Source organism: Triturus cristatus, chromosome 8, assembly GCF_964204655.1.
Source record: "Triturus cristatus chromosome 8, aTriCri1.1, whole genome shotgun sequence".
NCBI classification, from domain to species: Eukaryota; Metazoa; Chordata; class Amphibia; order Caudata; family Salamandridae; genus Triturus; species Triturus cristatus.
Window position 1 is genome coordinate 1,478,808,437 of NC_140591.1, and position 22,071 is coordinate 1,478,830,507.

At 47.9% G+C, this 22,071-nt stretch overlaps 1 protein-coding gene and 1 pseudogene across 2 annotated transcripts in view; one reads left to right on the forward strand and one right to left on the reverse strand.

Annotated features, from left to right (window-relative positions):
• The window catches only part of PLEKHB1 (pleckstrin homology domain containing B1), a 334,766-nt gene that overhangs the window by 60,006 nt on the left and 252,689 nt on the right, over nucleotides 1–22,071 (forward strand). For both annotated transcript variants that reach the window (XM_085623318.1, XM_085623319.1), the window contains exon 3: nucleotides 12,559–12,708. In XM_085623318.1, coding sequence (XP_085479444.1) covers nucleotides 12,559–12,708 — 150 coding nt within the window. The remainder of the gene's footprint in view (nucleotides 1–12,558; nucleotides 12,709–22,071) is intronic.
• On the reverse strand, nucleotides 15,791–20,986 carry LOC146805978 (uncharacterized; annotated as a pseudogene).

Here is a 22,071-nt window from a genome sequence, read left to right on the forward strand (position 1 = left end):
TCTTCTAACTTTTGAACTTTTGATACACTGCCTTACTATAAGTTTTGTGACTAAATGTCTTTTTCTCCATCGTGGGTATTTTGTTATGCTTCTAAAACGTTGACTACTTTTCCTTGTCATACCCATTAGACGTGTTACAGCCACTGGTGTCCTGACATCACTTTACTAATTCAACACTAATCCTTTATGGGTTCTGGAGTAGCATGCTTCTTACCAAAAGAGCTTCTAAACACCCATCATTGGCAACAAGCGCTATGTAAATGTAAACCTATTTCACTCTTCTATCCTTCAGCTATCCTTTTCAATCCAAATAACTCACTAACATATCCATCACTAAAGCTACTTTCATATTTCACTATACTAATTCAACACTAATCCTTTATGGGTTACGGAGTAGCGTGCTACTCACCGAAAAAGCGCTTCAAAGCCTCGTCAGGGATAGTAAGCACTATATAAATGCAAATACAATACAATAGGGACAGTGTCTTGTGGTGAGTTAGCCACTACAGGGTGGGCTGTTGCACTGTTTCAGGGGGGCCTCGTTGATGGTTTTCTTAGCGAGCCTTGCAGGATAGACACATTTGGCGGTCACTGTAGCAAGGCTGAGGGGGTGAGATCGCTGGTGTGGTCTGGCGGTGCCTGTTCGCACTCTGAGCATGAACGCTAGACCACCTGTGGGGCTGGCGAGGGCTGCTTGGCATATGTGACTCTTCCATGGCAGTCGGGCAGCCGTTGCGGAGCACAGGGTTGTGGTTGAGGAGTCACCAGGATCCACCGCGTGAGTGTAGTGGAAGCCTCGCCGAGGCAAGGGGTGGCGAAGCGGGGCTTGGCTTGCTCTCCCCATCGTCAATGTAAAGTTCCAAAAAGGCAGTTGCGGGTGTAGCGCGGCTGGGTCCGGGGTGACGGGACCTGCGCAGCGCTGGAATAAGGGCTCACCACACAGTCTGTTCCACACTGGCGGGAAGACCCGTTTATTATATCTCCTTAGGTCGAGCCCACTCCGAGAAGTGCATGCATGATACATTGTTGGGGAGAGCCCGGGTGGCTCTCTACATCCCTCCTTTTCTTTAGTGATTGTTCATCATAGTCCGCATGCTTAGGGGGATGTGCACATGAAATATTTCAGCTTCTGGCTGGGTGCAGGGTTCGGCAGGGGACCATACCTCTGGCTCCGGGAGTCAAAACTGGACACTGCATATGCCTGGGTGTTTGGGGGGGTTTGTGTCACAATGTCTTGGCTGGCCGTTTGAGCAGCAGTCACAGCTTCTCCGCTTCCTGCCTGCGAAAGTCTTGGTGGGGATGTCACAGGCCTGGTGAGCTGACGGGCGCGTGACACGGAGCCTCACCCAGATCTTCCGTCTCCCCTGAGCTGGTGTCCGGCCCATAGGCAGTCTTGAAACAAGATACATTCCGGGTGACCACTTGCTGTCCTGTTTGCACTGTGACCATGGTCCCTTGCACCTTGACGACGGTCCATTCCTCTGGTTCGTACGGCGTTCGAGCCCGGGTGTCTGTCTTAAACCATAACGCTGTCTCCTACTTTCAGCTGTGGTTCTTTTGCTCCTCTGGTGGCCCTGGTCTTCTGGTTGGTCACAGTCCTCCTAGCCTCTGTGTCTACGTTGTCTCTTTCCGAAGGTTTCCATGCTGAATCGGTTGGAATGCTGTCTCGCGGGGATGTTTTGAAAAGCAGGTGGGCGGAAACAAACCTGGTGGTGCTGTGGGGCGTTTGCCAGTATGCATTTAGAAATTGGTTGAGTGCCGACTCAGCATCTTTCCCCGATCCACTGTGATTGGCAGGACACGGTTGAGGATTCGCATGAAGCGTTCCGCCTCCCCATTGTGATCTTCCTGTGGCGAATCGCTTTGTTCTCCAGGTGCTCATGGCCTTGGAACGGCGGTCCATTGTCTGAACGGATTTCATCCGGCAGACCTAGGAGGGCAAAGGACTTGTCCATCGGGGAAACTCCCAAAGTCGATGCTGACTTTGGACCATGGGAACTCGCTTGGCTCTTTGGTGATGACTGGCGCTGGTGCCGGGTTGCCGCCCTTAATGGTGCATGAGTGACATTATCGCACCATATCCTCTACTCGGGTATCCATCGTCGGGAACCAGACTTTGTTTCGTAGCCGAGCTTTGGTTTTCGAGATCCCTTGGTGCCCCACATGCGCCAGCTGGATGATGCAGTCCTGCAGTGCCTTGGGGATCACAATGACATGTCCTCTCAGGACAACTTTTCTGTTCTCCTTCGCTCAGCTCTTGTCAGAGCTGTTGCCGAGCATGGCTTTCTTCCGCTCAGAGCAACTGGGGCTCATCCAGGAAGTGGGTCCACCCGTTGTTCAGTAGGGCGTTTTTCACCATGGCTAGTGTCTCGTTCTCGGCCGTTGCTTGGTCAATCTCCTCCAGCATCATGGCTTTTGGGCATGCCTCGTACGAGACCATTTTCACGAATGCCTCCGAGTATGCTACGTCCATAGGCGGGGCTCGAGCGACCAACGGCTTGGGGTGCCCGAGAGGTAGTATGCTGGGTTATGAGCCCCTGGACAGAATACGACCTTGAAGTTGTATGCCTGCAACTGAACGGCCCACCTTTCAATTCTGCGAAGCGCTAGTCTTGATGACCCTGCAAAGAATGGGAGCAACGGCTTTTGGTCCGTCACTACCTGGAACTGCTGTCCATACAGATAGAGGTGACAATAGTGACACGCCCATTTTATTGCATAGGCTTCCCTCTCGATCTGGGCGTATCTGGTCTCAGTGTCTGATAGTGCCCGGCTGGCGTAGGTGACTGGTTTCCATGTTTCCCGGTCAGGTTCCTGTAGGAGGACTGCTCCTAGTCCTACTGAGCTGGCATGTACCACCAACTATGTGCATCACTGTAGATGAAAGTAGGCCTTCACTGTCTTGTCCATGAGGGCTGTTTTGATGGTATTAAATGCTGTGTTGGCAGCTACGGTCCATTCCCACTTACGGTCACTGAGGGTAAGGGCGCGGAGTGGCTCCGACAGAGAGGCCAGGTTCGGAATGAACCTGCCACAGTAGGTGGCCATGCCGAGGAAACCGCGGACTTCTGTGGGGGACTTCGGGGTCCTTGCTGCCCGGATGGCCATTGCTTTCTTGGGGAACACCCTCAACCCATCTCTGGTAAAGATGTATCCGAAGAAGTCGACTGACTCCTGGTAAAAGGAACACTTGGCCCTGTGGAGGGTCAGTCCTTAGTCTTCCAGCCGCTGGAGGTTGGCTCAGGGGTGGGTGTGGTGCTCTTCCAAGGTGTCCGAGAACACCAGGATGTCATCGCTCAGATTGATGATGCCCTGCAGGCTGGACAGTGCTTCCTGGATGACATTCTGGAAGACCTCGGCTGCAGATGACACCCCGAAGCTCAGTCTCTTGTACCTCCTGAGGCCGACGTGGGTAGAGAACGTGGTGATGTACCTGCTCTCAGACTCAAGTTCCAGTAGGTGGTACCCCGCATTCAGGTCCAGCTTGGAGAACCATTTGGCTCCGTTCATGTCCGCCACAATGTCATCCATGGTGGGGATAAGATGATGTTCCCTTTTGAATGCTAGATATGGGAGCCTCATGTCCACACAAAGCCGTATGGGTCCCAGCTGTTTTGGCTTGGGGGCCACGACCAACGGGGACAACCACGGTGTGGGTGCCTGACACTTTCTCAATGACGTCGAGGTCCTCTAGTTTCTTCAGTTCTGCCTCTACTTGCGGGCGGAGGTTAAACGGCACCCTCCGGTGTCTCAAGGCCATTGGCCTCATGGTGGGGTCAATGTGGAGCTTGAACTGCTTCCCTTTTGGCTTGCCAAGCCCTGTGGATCGTGCCGGGAATTCGTGCAAGATGGTGTCAGCGTGGGAGTCATGGATCTGACGAGCGAAGAAAACCAAACCGAGGTCTTCTGCGGTGTGGCAACTGACAAGGGTGCCTTTCCTCCCTTCTGTGATGTGGAAACGGGCCCTTGTGACGTGTTTCTTGCTGGTGACTTCAGCCTCAATGACCCCTCTGTGGGGCAGAGGGTGCATACCTCCAAAGGTGTAGATCGGGGCCTTGGTAGGTGCAAGAGGGGGTCGTGGTGACAGCCGCTCGTACTGCTCTGAGTCCATGACATTGACCGATGCGCCCATATCGATGAGCGCCTGGACTGCAGACCCTCCTATCAGGACAGAGCGCATCGGCACGGCCTTCGGTGTTTGTGCGACCTGCTGACGAAGGATATGACACCTTGTCATCATCTTCAAGCGCGAGGCAGCACTCCTCCGTCGACTCATCATCCTGCGATTGTGCAGCGTCGAGCAACACCTGGTGCAGATGTTATGTCATTCCTCAAGGCCTGGTGTAGGTCTGTCGAGACTGGCTGCTTCTACACACTTTGGCGAAATGATTCACCTTCCCTCAGCGGAGCACGACTTCCCTTTTGCTCCCCACACTGCCGTTGACGGGTGTTCAACGCCACATTTGCCGACCCCCCCACTTGTAGACGGCCGTGGTGCAGGACGAGCTGTACTTGGGCGCTGGTGTATGACCTCCACTCTCTCTACCTGTTTTTTTTTTTAAATATCATTTTTATTGGCATTTATATTTTAAATCAAGAAGCGATTCAATACATTTACATTCACATGTATGATGGACCCTCTTACACATTAGGTATATATAACAAACATCCTGTTTCAGTAAACATATCCGTGGGGTATCAGTCCCTGCACAGTAATTCGACTGCTGTACATGGCCCACAATCTCAAAGCAAAGTCTTCTTCCAGACTAATGTCTGGCATCCCTGGATGACTTGGCCGTGTATTTCTTCCTTTTGGTCCGTGAAGGAGCACGTGCCTGCCAGCCTGCGCAGCCGCGCATAAAACATGTCCACAGACTCTCTGTCTGACTGTGACGCTTGTCTGAACTTAAAATGCTCAAAGTCAGGGTTGAGCTGGGGGTCAAAGTGCCTGTTGAGCGCGGCGACTGCAGATTCATAGTCATCATCATTCCCTGTGTTGGGCAATGTTTCAAACAGATCGTAGATATTAGCGTCGCCGTAGTATATGAGCAGCGTCCTTTTCACAGCGCTGTCTGTATTCCTGGTACCCCTAAAATATTGGTTCAACCATCTGATCCACACTTTCCATCGTGGGGCCGCCTTAGCCGGGTCAGCGGTCTCGCTGAAAGGCGGCAGTGGTGAAACGACCGCGTGGCTGTGACCCAGTGGTGGGCCGTCATCACCTCTGCATGGTCCGCTCGCTCCTGGCCTGCTGGCCATCTGCGCTTGGTGTGGACGGCATGCTCATGGCATCGGTGCGCTTTGGTGCAGTTTCGGCGGTGCAATGTCTCCACTAGAGGCCCTGGACACTTGATGTGAGGTGGCGTGTAGCCACGTGACTGGCGGGCCTGAGGAAACACGATGCACTGGGCCTTCTTTCATGGGTGAGGTGGCACTGTAGCCCGGTAGGCTGTGTGGCAGAAAAGGTTGTCTCAGAGCTGTGGCAGTGTGCAGCCTGTGCGGGTAATGTGGGGCCTGCTGGGCCTGGAGGGCTGCCCCTAGTGTGGGCCGACGGTGTGCTGAGCACTTTGAGACAATTGAGCCCTTCTGGGCCTGACTGGCTCCCTGTGGCGCTTGACTGTCTCCTGCTGGGTCTGGCTGTCTCCCTGTGGCGCTTGACTGTCTCCCTGTGGCACAGATCAGAAGGCGCCGGCCACGTGGGGTGACGTCCTCTGAATTAATAGGCACCTGTGGCCTGCTGCGCTGCAGCGCGCCACTACGGCGTGGCGTTCTGAATTTCCAGCCCGGGTGTCTGTCTTAAACCACAACGCTGTCTCCTACTTTCATCTGTGGTTCTTTTGCTCCTCTGGTGGCCCTGGTCTTCTGGTTGGTCACAGTCCTCCTAGGCTCTGTGTCTACGTTGACACTTTCCGAAGGTTTCCATGCTGAATCGGTTGGAATGCTGTCCCGCGGGGATGTTTTGAAAAGCAGGTGGGCGGAAACAAACGTGGTGGTGCTGTGGGGCGTTGGCCAGTATGCATTTAGAAATTGGTTGAGTGCCGACTCAGCATCTTCCCCCGATCCACTGCGATTGACAGAACACGGTTGAGAATTTGCATGAAGCGTTCCACCTCCCGTTGTGATCTTCCTGTGGCGAATCGCTTTGTTCTCCAGGTACTCTTGGAACTCATGGCCTTGGAACGGGGGGCCCATTGTCTGAACGGATGGTATCCGGCAGGCCTAGGAGGGCGAAGGCCTTGTCCAGGATTTTCCTGACGTCCGTGAATGCCGTTGATGCTATCACTGGGAACTTTGAGAACGAGCCGACGATCACTAGCGTGTGGCGGCCATCGGGGAAGCTCCCAAAGTTGATGCTGACCTTGGAGCATGGGAGCTCGCTTGGCTCTTCGGTGATGACTGGCGCTGGTGCTGGGTCGCCGCCCGTAATGGTGCATGAGTGACATTGTCGCACCATGTCCTCTACTCGGGTATCCATTTTCGGGAACCAGACTTTGTTTCATAGCCGAGCTTTGGTTTTCGCCATCCCTTGATGCCCCACATGCGCCAGCTGGATGATGCGGTCCAGCAGTGCCTTGGGGATCAAAATGACATGCCCTCTCAGTACAACCTTTCTGTTCTCCTTCGCTCAGCTCTTGTCAGATCTGCCAGAGCTGTTGCCGAGCATGGCTATCTTCCGCCCGGAGCAACTGGGGCTCATCCAGGAAGTGGGTCCACCCGTTGTTCAGCATGGCTAGCGTCTCGTCCTCGGCCGTTGCTTGGTCAATCTCCTCCAGCGTCATGGCTTTTGGGCATGCCTCGTACGAGACCTCTTTCACAAATGCCTCCGAGTATGCTACGTCCATAGGCGGGGCTCGAGAGACCGACGGCTTGGGGTGCCCGAGAGGTAGTATGCTGGGTTATGAGCCCCTGGCCAGAATACGACCTTGAAGTTGTACGCCTGCAACTGAACGGCCCACCTTTCAATTCTGGTAAGCGCTAGTCTTGATGACCCTGCAAGGAATGGGAGCAGCGGCTTTTGGTCCGTCACTACCTGGAACTCCTGTCCATACAGATAGAGGTGAAAATAGTGACACGCCCATTTTATTGCATAGGCTTCCCTCTCGATCTGGGCGTATCTGGTCTCAGTGTCTGATAGTGCCCGGCTGGCGTAGGTGACTGGTTTCCATGTTTCCCGGTCAGGTTCCTGTAGGAGGACTGCTCCTAGTCCTACTGAGCTGGCATCTACCACCAAATATGTGCATTGTGTGGATGAAAGTAGGCCATCACTGTCTTGTCCATGAGGGCTGTTTTGATGGTATTAAATGCTGTGTTGGCAGCTACGGTCCATTCCCACTGACGGTCACTGAGGGTAAGGGCGCGGAGTGGCTCCGACAGAGAGGCCAGGTTCGGAATGAACCTGCCACAGTAGGTGGCCATGCCAAGGAAACTGCGGACTTCTGTGGGGGACTTCGGGGTGCTTGCTGCCCGGATGGCCATTGCTTTCTTGGGGAACACCCTCAACCCATCTCTGGTAAAGATGTATCCGAAGAAGTCGACTGACTCCTGGTAAAAGGAACACTTGGCCCTGTGGAGGGTCAGTTCGCAGTCTTCCAGCCGCTGGAGGTTGGCTCAAAGGTGGGTGTGGTGCTCTTCCAAGGTGTCCGAGAACACCAGGATGTCATCGCTCAGATTGATGACGCCCTGCAGGCTGGACAGTGCTTCCTGGATGACATTCTGGAAGACCTCGGCTGCAGATGACACCCCAAAGCTCAGTCTCTTGTACCTCCTGAGGCCGACGTGGGTAGAGAACGTGGTGATGTACCTGCTCTCAGGCTCAAGTTCCAGTTGGTGGTACCCCGCATTCAGGTCCAGCTTGGAGGACCATTTGGCTCCGTTCATGTCTGCCATGATGTCATCCATGGTGGGGGTAAGATGACGTTCCCTTTTGACTGCTACATTTGGGAGCCTCATGTCCACACAAAGCTGTATGGGTCCCGGCTGTTTTGGCTTGGGGGCCACGACCAATGGGGACACACACGGTGTGGGGCCTGACACTTTCTCAATGACGTTGAGGTCCTCTAGTTTCTTCAGTTCCGCCTCTACTTGCTGGCAGAGGTTAAACGGCACCCTCCGCTGTCTCAGGGCCATAGGCCTCACGGTGGGGTCAATGTGGAGCTTGAACTGCTTCCCTTTTGGCTTGCCAAGCCCTGTGGATAGTGCCGGGAATTCGTGCAAGATGGCGTCGGCGTGAGAGTCATGGATCTGACGAGCGAAGAAAACCAAACCAAGGTCTGCTGCGGTGTGGCAACTGACAAGGGTGTCTTTCCTCCCTTCTGTGATGTGGAAACGTGCCCTTGTGACGTGTTTCTTGCTGGTGACTTCAGCCTCAATGACCCCTCTTTGGGGCAGAGGGTGCGTACCTCCAAAGGTGTAGATCGGGGCCTTGGTAGGTGCAAGAGGGGGTTGTGGGGACAGCCGCTCGTACTGCTCTGTGTCAATGACATTGACCGATGTACCGGTATCGATGAGCACCTGGACTGCAGACCCTTCTATCAGGACAGAGCGCATCGGCACGGCCTTCGGTGTTTGTGCGACCTGCTGATGAAGGATATGACACCTTGTCGTCATCTTCTTCGAGCGCGAGGCAGCGCTCCCGCGTCGACTCATCATGCTGCGATTGTGCAGCATCGAGCAACACCTGGTGCAGATGTTATGTCATTCCTCAAGGCCTGGTGTAGGTCTGTCGAGACTGGCTGCTTCTACACACTTTGGCGAAATGATTCACCTTCCCTCAGCGGAGAACGTCTTCCCTTTTGCTTCCCACACTGCCGTTGACGGGTGTTCGACGCCACAGTTGCCGACCCCACCACTTGTAGATGGCTGTGGTGCAGGGCAAGCTGTACTTGGGCGCTGGTGTACGGCCTCCACTCTCTCTTCCTTTTTTTGTTTTTTTTGTTTTAAGTATAATTTTTATTGGCATTTATATTTTAAATCAAGAAGCGATTCAATACATTTACATTCACATGTATGGTGGACCCTCTTACACATTAGGTATATATAACAACCATCCTGTTTCAGTAAACATATCCATGGGGTATCAGTCCCTGCACAGTAATTCGACTGCTGTACATGGCCCACAATCCCAAAGCAAAGTCTTCTTCCAGACTAATGTATTTACAGGGACAGTAAGTAAAGGAAGTCCTTCCCCATGGCACGATTATCTATAGGGTGTATACAGGTTGATTATGTATGATGTCTACCTTAGCCGTAAATCTTCCACGAGATACAATCTTACCGTCTATTGATCTGGTCAGCTGTGGTGTCAAGGTAATAAAAGCCATAATAAAAAGTAAGAGAAACTACGCAGGTGAACTCACGTTATTAGAAAATGAAACCTATAACTACAACTTGTAACATACATCCAGGGGTCTTAATCAGTGTTAACTTCCATAGTATACGGGCTTATGTGGGTCCAGGATCACAGGACCCGAATGGGTCCTGTATTGGGGGGGGGACAAAACAAAAAAAGGGGGTATCAGCGTGTAGTCCAGTGGCAGTGCTCTACAAGGCCACCAGTGCTCACCCTCTCCTTTCCTCCGGTGCCCCAGTCCCCGCATTCAACCTTCATCCATCTCACAGCTTCTAACGTGCAGGTGTGTGTGCGTCTCTTGAGTCATCCGAGTCAGTCTGGTTTGTATTCGAATCTCTTTCTTCCTTAATGGGCGCGTACTTCATTGCCTGAGGCGCTGCAGCGGTTCTATGCAGGGCAGCTTCCATTGCACCCACCCCGTGCATCTGAGAGTTTGTGTGACCTGGCCAGGATGAGGATCTCATCAAGAGAGATCCCCGGTTGCCGAAGGATCAGTTTCCTTAGCATCGCTGAGCGGCATCCCTGGATGACTTGGCCGTGTATTTCTTCCCTTTGATCCGTGAAGGCGCACGTGTCTGCCAGCCTGCGCAGCCGCGCATAAAACATGTCCACAGACACTCTGTCTGACTGTGACGCTTGTCTGAGCTTAAAACGCTCAAAGTCAGGGTTGAGCTGGGGGTCAAAGGGTCTGTTGAGCGCGGCGACTGCAGATTCATAGTCATCATCAATCCCTGTGTTGGGCAATGTTTCAAACAGATTGTAGATATCAGCGTCGTCGTAGTATATGAGCAGCGACCTTTTCACAGCGCCGTCTGTATTCCTGGAACCCCTAAAATAGTGGTTCAACCGTCCGATCCACACTTTCCATCGTGCGCCGCCTTAGCCGGGTCAGCGGTCTTGCTAAAAGGCGGCAGTGGTGAAACGACCGCATGGCTGTGATCCGGTGGTGGGCCGTCATCACCTCTGCGTGGTCCGCTCGCTCTGGCCTGCTGGCCATCTGCGCTTGCTGTGGACGGGCATGCTCATGGCATCGGCGCGCTTGGGCGCAGTTTCGGCGTTGCAATGTCTCCACTAGAGGCCCTGGACACTTGATGTGAGGTGGCGTGTAGCCACGTGACTAGCGGGCCTGAGGAAACACGATGCACTGGGCCTTCTTTCCTGGGTGAGGTGGCACTGTAGCCCGGTAGGCTGTGTGGCAGAAAAGGGTGTCTCAGAGCTGTGGCAGTGTGCAGCCTGTGCGGGTAATGTGGGGCCTTCTGGGCCTGGAGGGCTCCCCCTAGTGTGGGCCGACGGTGTGCTGAGCACTTTGAGACAATTGAGGCCTCCTGGGGCTGACTGGCTCCCTGTGGCGCTTGACTGTCTCCTGCTGGGCCTGGCTGTCTCCATGTGGCGCTTGACTGTCTCCCTGTGGCACAGATCAGAAGGTGCCGGCCACGTGGGGCAACCTCCTCTGAATTAATAGGCACCTGTGGCCTGCTGTGTCGCAGCGCGCCACTACGGCGGTTCCCCCGGGGCTGGGCCCACCCACCAGAGCGTGCGTAATGCATCTCCTCTCGGGCGCGCACCGCTGACTTGAGCACGCTCCCCGTCGCCTGTGGGAAGTGTGCCGGCAGGGTGCAGGACGTGCCGGAAGACGCCGCTCAAGGCAGAGTGCGGAGAGGCAGCTGGATTGCAGCGTTGCTGGCCAGAGTTCAATGTGGGCAGGGCAACACCAGACGTGCCGGAGGCGAGGTGAGGCACAGCAGGGTGGCAGCGCAGGGGACAGGAAACACAGCCCAGGCCACCGACAGCAGGCACGTGAGGGGGCGGTGTTCTACCGTCTCTTAGATGAAGGTGTGTCGCGTACTCAGCAGCTGCCACAGCGTTGCACGGAGTTCAACTGGCCTTGTCGCCAATGTAGCGTGGCGGGGCCAAGGATGACGTGGCCTGTGCAGCGCTGGAATAAGGGCACACCACCCAGTCTGTTCTACGCTGGCGGGAAGACCCTGAGCGGTCTCTTGCCGTTTATTATATCTCCTCGGGTCGATCCCACCCCAAGGAGTGCATGCATGATGTCGGGGAGAGCCCGGGTGGCTCTCTACAGCATGTACATAAAACACCACACAGCGTTTGCTGGTTTCTGCCTGGTTACTCCAAGATGGCTGGGCTATTTATAGACTGGGTAGCCCCTGGGCAAAAACCATGACCTGGATGCTAAGAGGCGAGGTCTCCACAATTCCCCATTATCGTGACTACTCAATGGTTATCTCATCCGCGATAACACAGCCATTAAGGGCTTCTCAAGGGATCTTCTCCTATCTATCAGATTTCTCCTTCTCTGTGACACAGGACTCCAAGCGATCACATCCGACTCTTACACCAGTTTGGATTCCTTAAGTTTGGTCCTATTACAAATGGAAACAGAATAATTGACCCAAATTATCATACAGTTATATTTCAAAGGTTAACCAAAATAGGACACTGTACACCAAAATTAGGTATCGATATTGTTTAATTAATAAGAAAATCTCACATTTTGGCTTCATGACCACACTGAAGTTAAAAGGCAAAGTGGGGGCACTGGGAATCAAAAAGTGAATCACAGGCTATGTTAGAAAAAAAAGGTCTAGATATATAATCCCTGTTATAAGTTAGTTGCAGATTTACAAGGACTCAGGGCCACTAAGGCTCAGCATTGTTGAGAAAGTGAGACCACCTGTGTTTCCACGGGAAGATAAAGTGATGTGAATAGATGTGTGTATTAACATCACAGGTGTGTCCTCTTGTCTCATCCTTCCCCTTAGATAGCCTTTAATTTGGTACTGAGAGATGTGAAAGGTAACACAATGCGGAAACTACTCAAAGTAAACAGGGCTAAGTGAGTCATGTTAATTCCTTTTTTACCCTTAAGAGGAGATCTAGCAGTAGCCATGGGTAGCAGCACTACCCCTCTTTGATGCCCATTGATTGAAGACCCCAGATCTATTATGGCCATTAAATCAACATGAAGTTTATGGATCTGCAAGCAAGGGGGCAGGATGGATGGCTTCTGAATGTGAAATCGCCTTGCAACTTGGAGCCAGTGCTACAAAGCATCATATTTCTGAAACCCAGTTCTTCTAATATATGTTTTGTTAACTGAGCAAGTATCATCTGCCGTATTCACCTGATTAAAGTTTGAAACTACTTAATAATAATTGGGATATTTTCTCACACTTCTTTGTCCTAAGGTACCATTTTGAGAAGATGGAAAAGGCATTGGTTTGACCTGTGGTTGGATGGCACACTCCTTTACTCTGATGACGACAGTCGACGAAACATGGCAGACAAAATCCCCATCCGTGGCAGTACGGTTGTGAAGGCCGGTCATGAATGCCCAGGTAAGGCAAGAGCATGACATCTCTGTGTAAACATGACAAGAACAAGAACCGGCTGCTTTCTTTTGCAAGTATGCGCTGCCACCATGTGGTCATCTTTGGAATGTCTGAAATATTTTTCAATTTTATTTGCTGTATTTCATATGTGGCACGAAAAATCCAGAAAGGTGTCTGCCCTCTGCACAGAATACAAAATTTTCTAGCATTTGCAACAAGAATTTTAGATTCTTTTTAACCCCTTGAGTGCCCCGCCCTTTCCCCGCCCTGTGCCGGCCCTTTCATTAGCGGGCGGGGTTCATGACGAGATAGTCTCGTCATGGGCACAGCGCAACCGCGGCCCACGACGAGACCATCTCGTCATGGGCACTCAAGAGGTTAAGGACATGGGGGAGAGGATTATGCTTCTCAATCTTTACTACTCATTAACAGCAGCCAATGAAAAAACAGTAAACAACATTAAACAGTACATGTCCCATGAAGCTTTGAACCACGCCTCTAACATTAACCAATCTGAGCAATCCAGAGCCTTACAAAATAGCGAGGCACCATCTTACTGCCTCTTTCTTTGCAACAAGCAGTCTTTTCCTTACTGCAAGTTTTAACAGGATACAGTTCCAGATCTCAACGGAGAGCAGTTCCAAATAACAGGTCTTGGAAGAGACAACTTTATCCATAAACATCGCAGAGCCTGTAGCCAGAAGATATTCCATATTCAGTTCTGTTTGGGATCCGTTCCTGAAATCAGAAACAAGTTTAAAAACCATAGAACTAAAGAAGTATGGTATTCAAGGGAGGGATGAAATACAACATATGACATCATGACAGTTGCAATTGTGTTCTTAATAGAATCTAAAGTTATTGTTGCGAATGCTGTAAAATGTTGTATTCTGTGGCAGGACCGGAGGCTCAGATTATGCTGGTCCAAAGCTGAACCAACAACCACAAAAGAAACATGCACAATTGGTTTGTAATTAAAAATGTTACACATTGAATCAGATGACCAGTCTGCTGCTTTAAGAATATCCTCTCTCTAATCTGGATCCCATAATAAAAGCCTTAGAGGCCATAGCGCCTCTCACCGAATGCGCCATACACAGATACATCTATACCGGCCTTCGCCATAATCCATCTGACCCAACGAGCCAAAGTGACCGCCGATACTGCGCGGAAAGGTTTCTGAATTGACAATAGCAACAGTCCTCTAGGATTGATTCTGTGAAATATGGTATGTTCTTCTTAACTTTTTTAACATTTCACCGCACATAGTTTATCATTATGAGGAAAGGCAGGATAATCAAAAGAACGAGACATTGTTTTAGTTCTTCTAGACTAGATATATTAAATTATACACCCTGGGGAGAGAAAACACTCCCTGCCAGATCTAACGCATGTACATCAGGGAATCTACGACATGAAATGGGACATTTCATCATGGTAAGCTTAGCAGAGATTTGCTTTAATGATAGATCTTTATTGTCAGACCAGATTCAAATAATGAGAGAACATTAGACACATCCAATAACGTATTGTACCTGGGTCTCGGTGGACGAGCAACCCTTATACCTTTCATTAACTTACAAACCATCGGATGGATCTCAACCAGCTTTCCATCTATGTGGTCATGTCCAGCAGACAACGCAGATCTAAAATTGTTAACTGTCGACTGATCTGTAGCATAATCCTGATTCCGCACATTCTGACAAAAAGTTTAAAATCTCTTTCACATCTGATCCCACAGGATCCACCTTCGTTGAAGGCACCAACCCATCCAGCATTTCCATGCCGCAGATTAACCTCAAGACCCACTTTCCACATAAAGCACACTTATTGCTTACAAATTTGTTTGGCAAAATAAAAGACCGCTGCTCCATTCCATCTCTTGAGAAAATCCACAGCCGACGGGGGTCTCGCTATGCCCGATTTGACACTTTATTAAAAAGCGGCGCAACTCCGGGTAGTAGTCGAGTGGTCGAGAACAGGAGTGATTACTTGGCAAGGGGACTGGGGGTTGGGGATGGGGGTGGGATAGGGCTTCATGAGAGGGGCTAGTTTAAAGCGAAGTTATTGTCAACGATGTACTGGTAATGTGTATATGTCTCCTAGAAACACCTGGGACCCGTAATAACCGTAATACTCTGAACACGGAACTAGCATTATTACAGCTGTATACGGGATGTATGATTTTTTGCACTGCAAAGTACTGTGATAATTGTGGTAAAAAATTCAATAAACAAACTGATGTAACGGGATTTTCCCCCTTAGTACGATTGCTAGTACATAGACTCACAGACAGTAGCATATTAGTTTTAGTGCTGTTTTTACCAGTTGTAATTTTTCTTGGAACTAACACACATCAGAAGTTCTTTGTTCCTAAGAAAGAATTGGTAAAAGTTTTGCACATGAATGTTTCATGTTCACATGGATCTGCAATTATGCCTTAACAAGCTCAACATCGCACCTATTTCGTGTTTCAGTCCAGGTGACCTTCAATTGATAAAAAATCCTCTCAGTAGGTTCATTACTCTCTGGCAAGCTAAGTATAAATGACATGATTTGTTTTATGTTAGGAACATTGCAAGACAACTTTGACAAAACATTAAGCCATTTCTGCGCAGGTGGCAAGTTGGTGCCTGCCACAGCTTGCAAAGCAGGAGCAATTATACTGTATTCATTAAATAATTACTGCAGTTCCAGATGACGAGTCGTTAAAAGTGAGAGTTTCTCTTAAGCAGCATGGTGCTAATGCTGACAAATAATGGCTCTCTGAAAAACCAAACCATTTTTCTAAATACTTTAAAGCGATCCAAATATTTCAAAAATTTGCTCTGCATGCTTGCGCTCTACTCTGAATCATGGGACATTAAATAACTGTGAACTTGGAAACCAAATAATTGATTTTCAACTCTGCCCTTTAAGTTGTTCTGCAATATCCTGAAGATTCCTGGTACGTCCGGGGCGCTCAGCTCCTCCTTCTCAAGCTGCAGGATAGACGTGCTGAAAATGACCGAAATGTTGTGAACAAAGAAAAGGTAAACTTCGCCTTGTGACATGATGGCCTCCCCACTTTCCAGTCGTAGAAAATCCCTTATTGATTTGGCTGTTTTTTCTTGCCCAACGGAAGGATATAGGATTTCAGTGCTGCCCAGCACTTCAACAGTTGTTCGATGGCTGGGAACAAAGTGAGCCACCGTGTTGGGACATGCCAAAACAAGGGCTTCCACTCTAGGTCCAAAAGAGAAACAAATTCTCTCAACTCTGCTGTTCGCTTAGCTAAAGAAGAGAAACGGCTGTAGACTTTTAGAATAAAGGATTCTTCATCCATAGTAAGTCCATTAATGGCTTGTTTAGCACAGTTGTGTAAAATAGGGGCAGGGCAGTTTGCAGGCAGAATGTCTTCATTTGCTCCCTTCAAAAGCTGAAATACAGAATGATGTCTTCCATAGTTGACACTTGCGGTGTTTCCACAGTGTGCAGCAACAAGTTCCAATTTCAACCAATGCTCTTTTAATTTTGTTGTGATCTGCTGTGCAACAGCTGTAGAAGTCTCAGCTGAATCTCCATCGAAATCCTGCCGAGTATAGATCACACCAGAGTGAAATTAAAGTGCTGTAATAAAAGTGGATAGAGTTTAATTTTTCCTTTGTTTGAGGCATAAATGCAAACCGAAAAATATCCATCTTTTAAGACGTCATACACTTGCTGCAACGAAATAGTTGCAAGCACATTCATAGTGATACTTGATTACTTTGTGCAGCCACAGGATGCGTTCATCGCAAGGGATGAGTCCGGATACGTTACTTTGGATAGCTTGATGCCACAGTCAAGGGAGCAGTTGGAGATGTAATGCTATACAGCATGCTACACCTGAGTCACCTCTGCAGCTTTGACCTAAAATAAAAAAATAAAAAATACACAAAGGTATAAATAGCATGCAAAGAAAGTCTCCACTGGTGAAAAAAATAGTGGCCACAATGGGACTTAGAGCAGCAAATTTAAAATAAAGTGTCAGCTCCTAACCCAATAGCAATTATAATGTGCTCTTGACATAAACAGAGTGAGAAAAGCATGGTAAAGGCAACCTGACTTGGTAAACACTGCTGCACATTTAAAGAGAGTAACAAAATTGCAAGATAGCTCGCATGATCAGTGCAGGACTCTTAGAAAGAGTGTGACAAAGCAAGAAGAGTGTACAAGAATTACATACAAACTTTGTCACATTATGACGAAGCACGCAATGACTTACTTTGGCTACTTCTGGCTAGAAGCTTTGTTGCAGGTATGATGAAATTGTTGTATCACACTAAAGGGTTCATGTGTATGGAGTAAGCAAAACGCACCTACATCACTACTCCAAACTATATATCTCACAAAAAATGATGGGATGCTTATGACCAAGGATGGGTCGATACTGTGTCTATGCGCAGGGAAAACAAAGATAGGATTAGAGTTCTTTATTTATAAAGACGAGAACCCTCACTCTCACCAAAAAGTGACATGCTTCATCATTGGGTCCCCTGTTGCACACTGCCACCGCAAGGTTAAACAGTGTGGGCTACAACTCTCCACGAGGAATGAGAGGAGCGTGAGGTGTTTTACAGGGTTACCAATTTAGGCAATGGGCGTGAGGGACAGAGTGCACAATACAAAACAAAAAAAGTGCATTAAAAATAGCTCCTGGGTGACAAAGAAAGTTTAATAGTAATCCCCATGGGCTAAGATAAAAGCATGTGATAAAGGACTGAAAAAATGTCCTATATGTCACTGGTCGACATGTTTCTGCCAATTGAACATAATTCACGGCATTCATCAGGACCTATGATGTTGTCACTCTGTTTAGAAATCAATAAAGAGAACAAACAAAACCATACTTAATTTGAATATGGTAGTTCTAGGACAGTGGCACCAGCTTCAGTCCGGTCCAGTGTCTACAAAAAACATATATACATAACATAATTAATATTAAGACCATTAAATGTACCCTGCACAAACCACCACACACGTGAACGCAAAATTTCACACGTGGTTTCATAAATAAAGGTGTACATAACAAACACACAACACAACACTCACCTTGGGGGCAATATTAATTTACCTCCTCCTTAAGGGGAGTATTACCTTAGATCACAGTTTTCTGAGGGTGAAACCAACAAGACAAAACATAAGAAAAGACAGGTCATGTTATTTGGTAGACCACTCTAACAAATTGCCAGAATGTATAGATCATGTTATAGACACTATATACAATAGGAAGCATCCATATTATCATATCTAACTGGCAAGAGACCAATTGACACCACTCGAACAGTCTCCCGAATTAAGACAGATCTATCATACAAAAAACGGGACCAGAAGATCGAGGGCGTGAGGTATTTTCAAAATATGCGGGTCCCAATCATCGTCTGTCCCACATAAGTAAGGTGAAATTCAAATAAAGTACATATCATCAAAGACGGATATAATCAAAAACGGGGCTGCACTACAACAGTCACTGGATGAAACAAAATGAAAGCCATCCAGAATACTGTGTTACGAAAAATCGTTACATGGGTAGGGGTATGACACACCTCAAAAACCCATCCACCCAACCCATTTTACCTTCCGATAAACTGTGTCGTCTCTTGACGTGGCAATACTCCGAAGGATAAACCCAAGTGTTTCGGAGTCCTTATAACGCGTTACTCAGATCTCCGTGATGTGGAGATGACCCGGAAGTGCAGAACAGTCACTTCCAGGTCACGGGAAACATGGGAAATGTAGTACATCGAGTGCCGAAAGACAACTCAATGTCAGAGAAAGTAGAGCAAAGACAACGCTCTTATAAAAAACCAAAATTAGATATTTAGATTTTGTAAAAGAATTCTTAGTTATAGAATGGGTATTCTATCTGTCAGTGTACATACAAAACACGATCACTCAACACTATCAAAGTAAAGGCGATCTAGTGTGTGTATGAAAATGAAAAATTGTTATAAAGATGCGAAAGACACACATACAGGGTCAACCAAAATGTCCCATACTCTCATTATGTCCACTCTTTGATACATGCTGTAAAGTGTAATAATATACACCGGACTCAGTAACGTGTAAACCTCGAGAAAAAATGTGTAAACCTCGAGAAAAAAGACAATATGAGAAGGTATGAACAACATCTTAAAGTCATATACAACCAGTTCCAGGACATCTTGTATATTTTCACTCACAATATCAGAATAGAGGCAGTCAATTCAAGATTACAATGACCCCCATGGAATATCTTCGTTCACGCCTCTGATATGGCTTTTAGTACGAAACACCCATCGTTGTTCACGACGAAATAGTATGGTTTCTAAAGGGCCCTTATTGATGTCATAGTGGGGTTTATCAATAATCACCCATTGTAAATCATTCTCAGTGTGACCCTGCTCCCAAAAATGTTTAGTCATATGTGTATTGGCTTTTTTGCACCGGAAAGTGCTGCGATGTTCTATAATCCTCTGACGCACTTTAGGTGTGGTCATACCAATATAAATCAAGGAGCAAGGGCACTTGATCATATAAATCACTGCACTTGAATTACAATTGGTGTGTTTATTTAATCTCCATGGTTTATCTGATAGAATATCGACCTCTGTCATGTGTCTAGTGAAGGGACACACTGAACAAGATCCACATGGGAAGTGTCCCATCACCGGCTCCGCATTCCACAAAGTGGTTTGCCTGTTTTGACAACTATTATTTCTGGATCTAGTATGGACCATCAAGTCCTGCAGGTTGCTACTGCGTTTTAATGCAAAAATAGGGCGATCCAGTGTCAAATTCCCAGTGTTAAGGATATGCCAGTTTGAATTGATGGCTTTCTTGATATTTGTTGTAAGATTACTAAACGTCGTGACACACACCATTCTCTCCATCCGTGATTTAGTGTAGGTTTCCAAAAGTGCCCCCCTATCATTATTACGGGCTCTCTTGGAAAGTCTTTTAATCAATGGTACTGGGTAATGTTGTGCAGCCAATTCTTCACTCAATTTAGTAGCATGTTTTTTATAGTTGGCTAAATCAGTTCAGTTTCTCCTCAATCTCAGAAACTGATCCACAGGCAAATTAGTAAGGAGTGCCCGAGGATGGAAACTATGATAGCTCAACAAAGAGTTACGAGACATGGGTTTCTGATACAGTTCGGTATATATCTTACCATCATGTGGGTATAGTCTAAGGTCTAGAAAGGCCAGGGAATAGTTATTAAATTCACCAGTGAACTTCAAGTTAGCATCACAAGTATTAAGCCATTCTGAGAATGTTCCAAGAGGCTCCTGGTCACCTTCCCAGATGACCAGGATATCATCTATATACCGTTTCCATAATTTAAGTTTATGATGGAAAGGATTGTCTGATGGATAAATGTACTTAGTCTCGAAACCATGCATGTAGAGATTGGCCATGCTGGGAGCACAGGTACTCCCCATGGAAGTACCGGTGGTTTGCCAAAAAAGGTCCCCTTAATAGCTAAAGAAGTTTTCTTTGAGTGCTAGAGTGGCACAACGCATCACAAAGTCATTAGGAGTCTGGTCATTATGTACAGTGTTGTTCAACAAGTCCCATATCGTATCAAGGGTGTCGTCTTGGGGTATATTTGTGTACAATGCTTCAACATCATATGAAGCCATTAGTTGGCACAGAGGATCAAAACTGATGGTTTCTAAACACAAAAGTACATGTTTAGTATCCTGAAGATAGGACCGCATCTGGGACACCATGGGACGGAGCAAGTAGTCCACAAATTTGGACAGAGGCTCTAAAACAGAGCCAATGCCCAAAACAATAGGTCTCCCTGGTGGGGGGTCGTTGATGCTTGTGTATTTTGGGGAGGATATAGAAGGCCGGTATCTTGGGATGTTTCTGTACCAGGAACTCAGCCTCATCCTTGGTAATCCAACCTGCCTCCCTACCCTCTACCTTTTTTTGTGAGATATATGATGAAATTGTTGCCATCTTCGCCCTGCCTGAGGCATTTTTCTTATGTTGTGCTCCTGCCTCATGGGTTTTGATATCCTGCTGTCCTCCGTGGGCAATGGAAAAGTCTTTATTACACAGGTTGCACCTGGCCTTATACACATCTTCTGACAACTTCCGGATGTTGTGGTGTGTAAGTTCCCATTCTGGTCTGTACCTCAAAAATCGCTTTTTTCTTGGGTGGCTCTCACAAGGAGTTTGCCTGTGAGGTAGATGTTGCATCTGAATATGCCTTACAATCCGATGTGAACGTTGCCTCTGCAGCACCTTCACCTGACTCATAATCAGACATTGTGTTGTTTTCCCAAAAGTACTCTAAAATGCCCAATACATTTTGAGAGGTATATGTATACTGTATTCAATGAAAATAAAACATATCAGGTGCTTACTTTCCTCTCACTCACGGGACTGGGCCACCTACCACTGCCCCATCACACATCTTGCACAGAGTGGAATAGAAGGAATTCTATCCAGGCCATTAAGTCTTAAAGGCCTAAAAACCAATTATGCCTATTTAAAGTATACATTTAGGAGGTCCATTAATTTGGGCTCATATGGATGCAGCAAGAGTTTCTCATTTCTGCAGCAGCCCCAATAAATAAAGAGTTTTACATCAAATGGTGGCTGGACACCCTCCTACTGCCAGGGAAAGTAGCTGTTAGCAAGCGTTGCTGCCACCAATTTGCTCAAGATGAAGTGTCTAAAGGTGACTCTTTTGCTGACAGTGCTGCTAAAAATGCTGCTTTGTCGCCTAATTCCAAAATGATTCTGTATGGGTCTCAAACTGTTGAACTTCTTTTGTCCACTCTACAAGATCCCTCTGACTTATATGAGCAAGTTCCTGAAAGTGAAAAGCCTGTTTGTGTAAGGTACGAGTGTCAGAACCATTCAGATGGGTTGTGACGTGATAAGAAGAGTAAAATGGAGGCACCCAAAGTACTGTTACCAAATTTGGCTCTTTTGTAAATTGTCTTGCGAACATCAGTCAAGATGGAATAATCAGTGCTGCAGGCATGCACTAGTTTGCACCTTATTTCCCATCGATTTCACAACGTTACTGTAGTATGTGTGCCATCTATCAAGCATTAAAACGAACCTAGCTGTCCACAAACTGCAAGAAATGCAAATGTGGACGTACTCCTGCAGCAGCCAGGAGGCAGTTTCCCAAAGTACTGAAGCAAATTGCAGTTCCCGCTCTATCGTTGAGATGAAAAAACATTCCAAATTTATTTGAAAGAAAAATGTGAGTGGCAATGCAAAATTCATTGTTTCATTTTAGAACTACAAAAAAATATTCAAATATTCGAGGTCCAAATATGGCACGGTTAGGAAAAGACAACGGGCATGCATGCAAAATACAAAGCACATTCACAGACA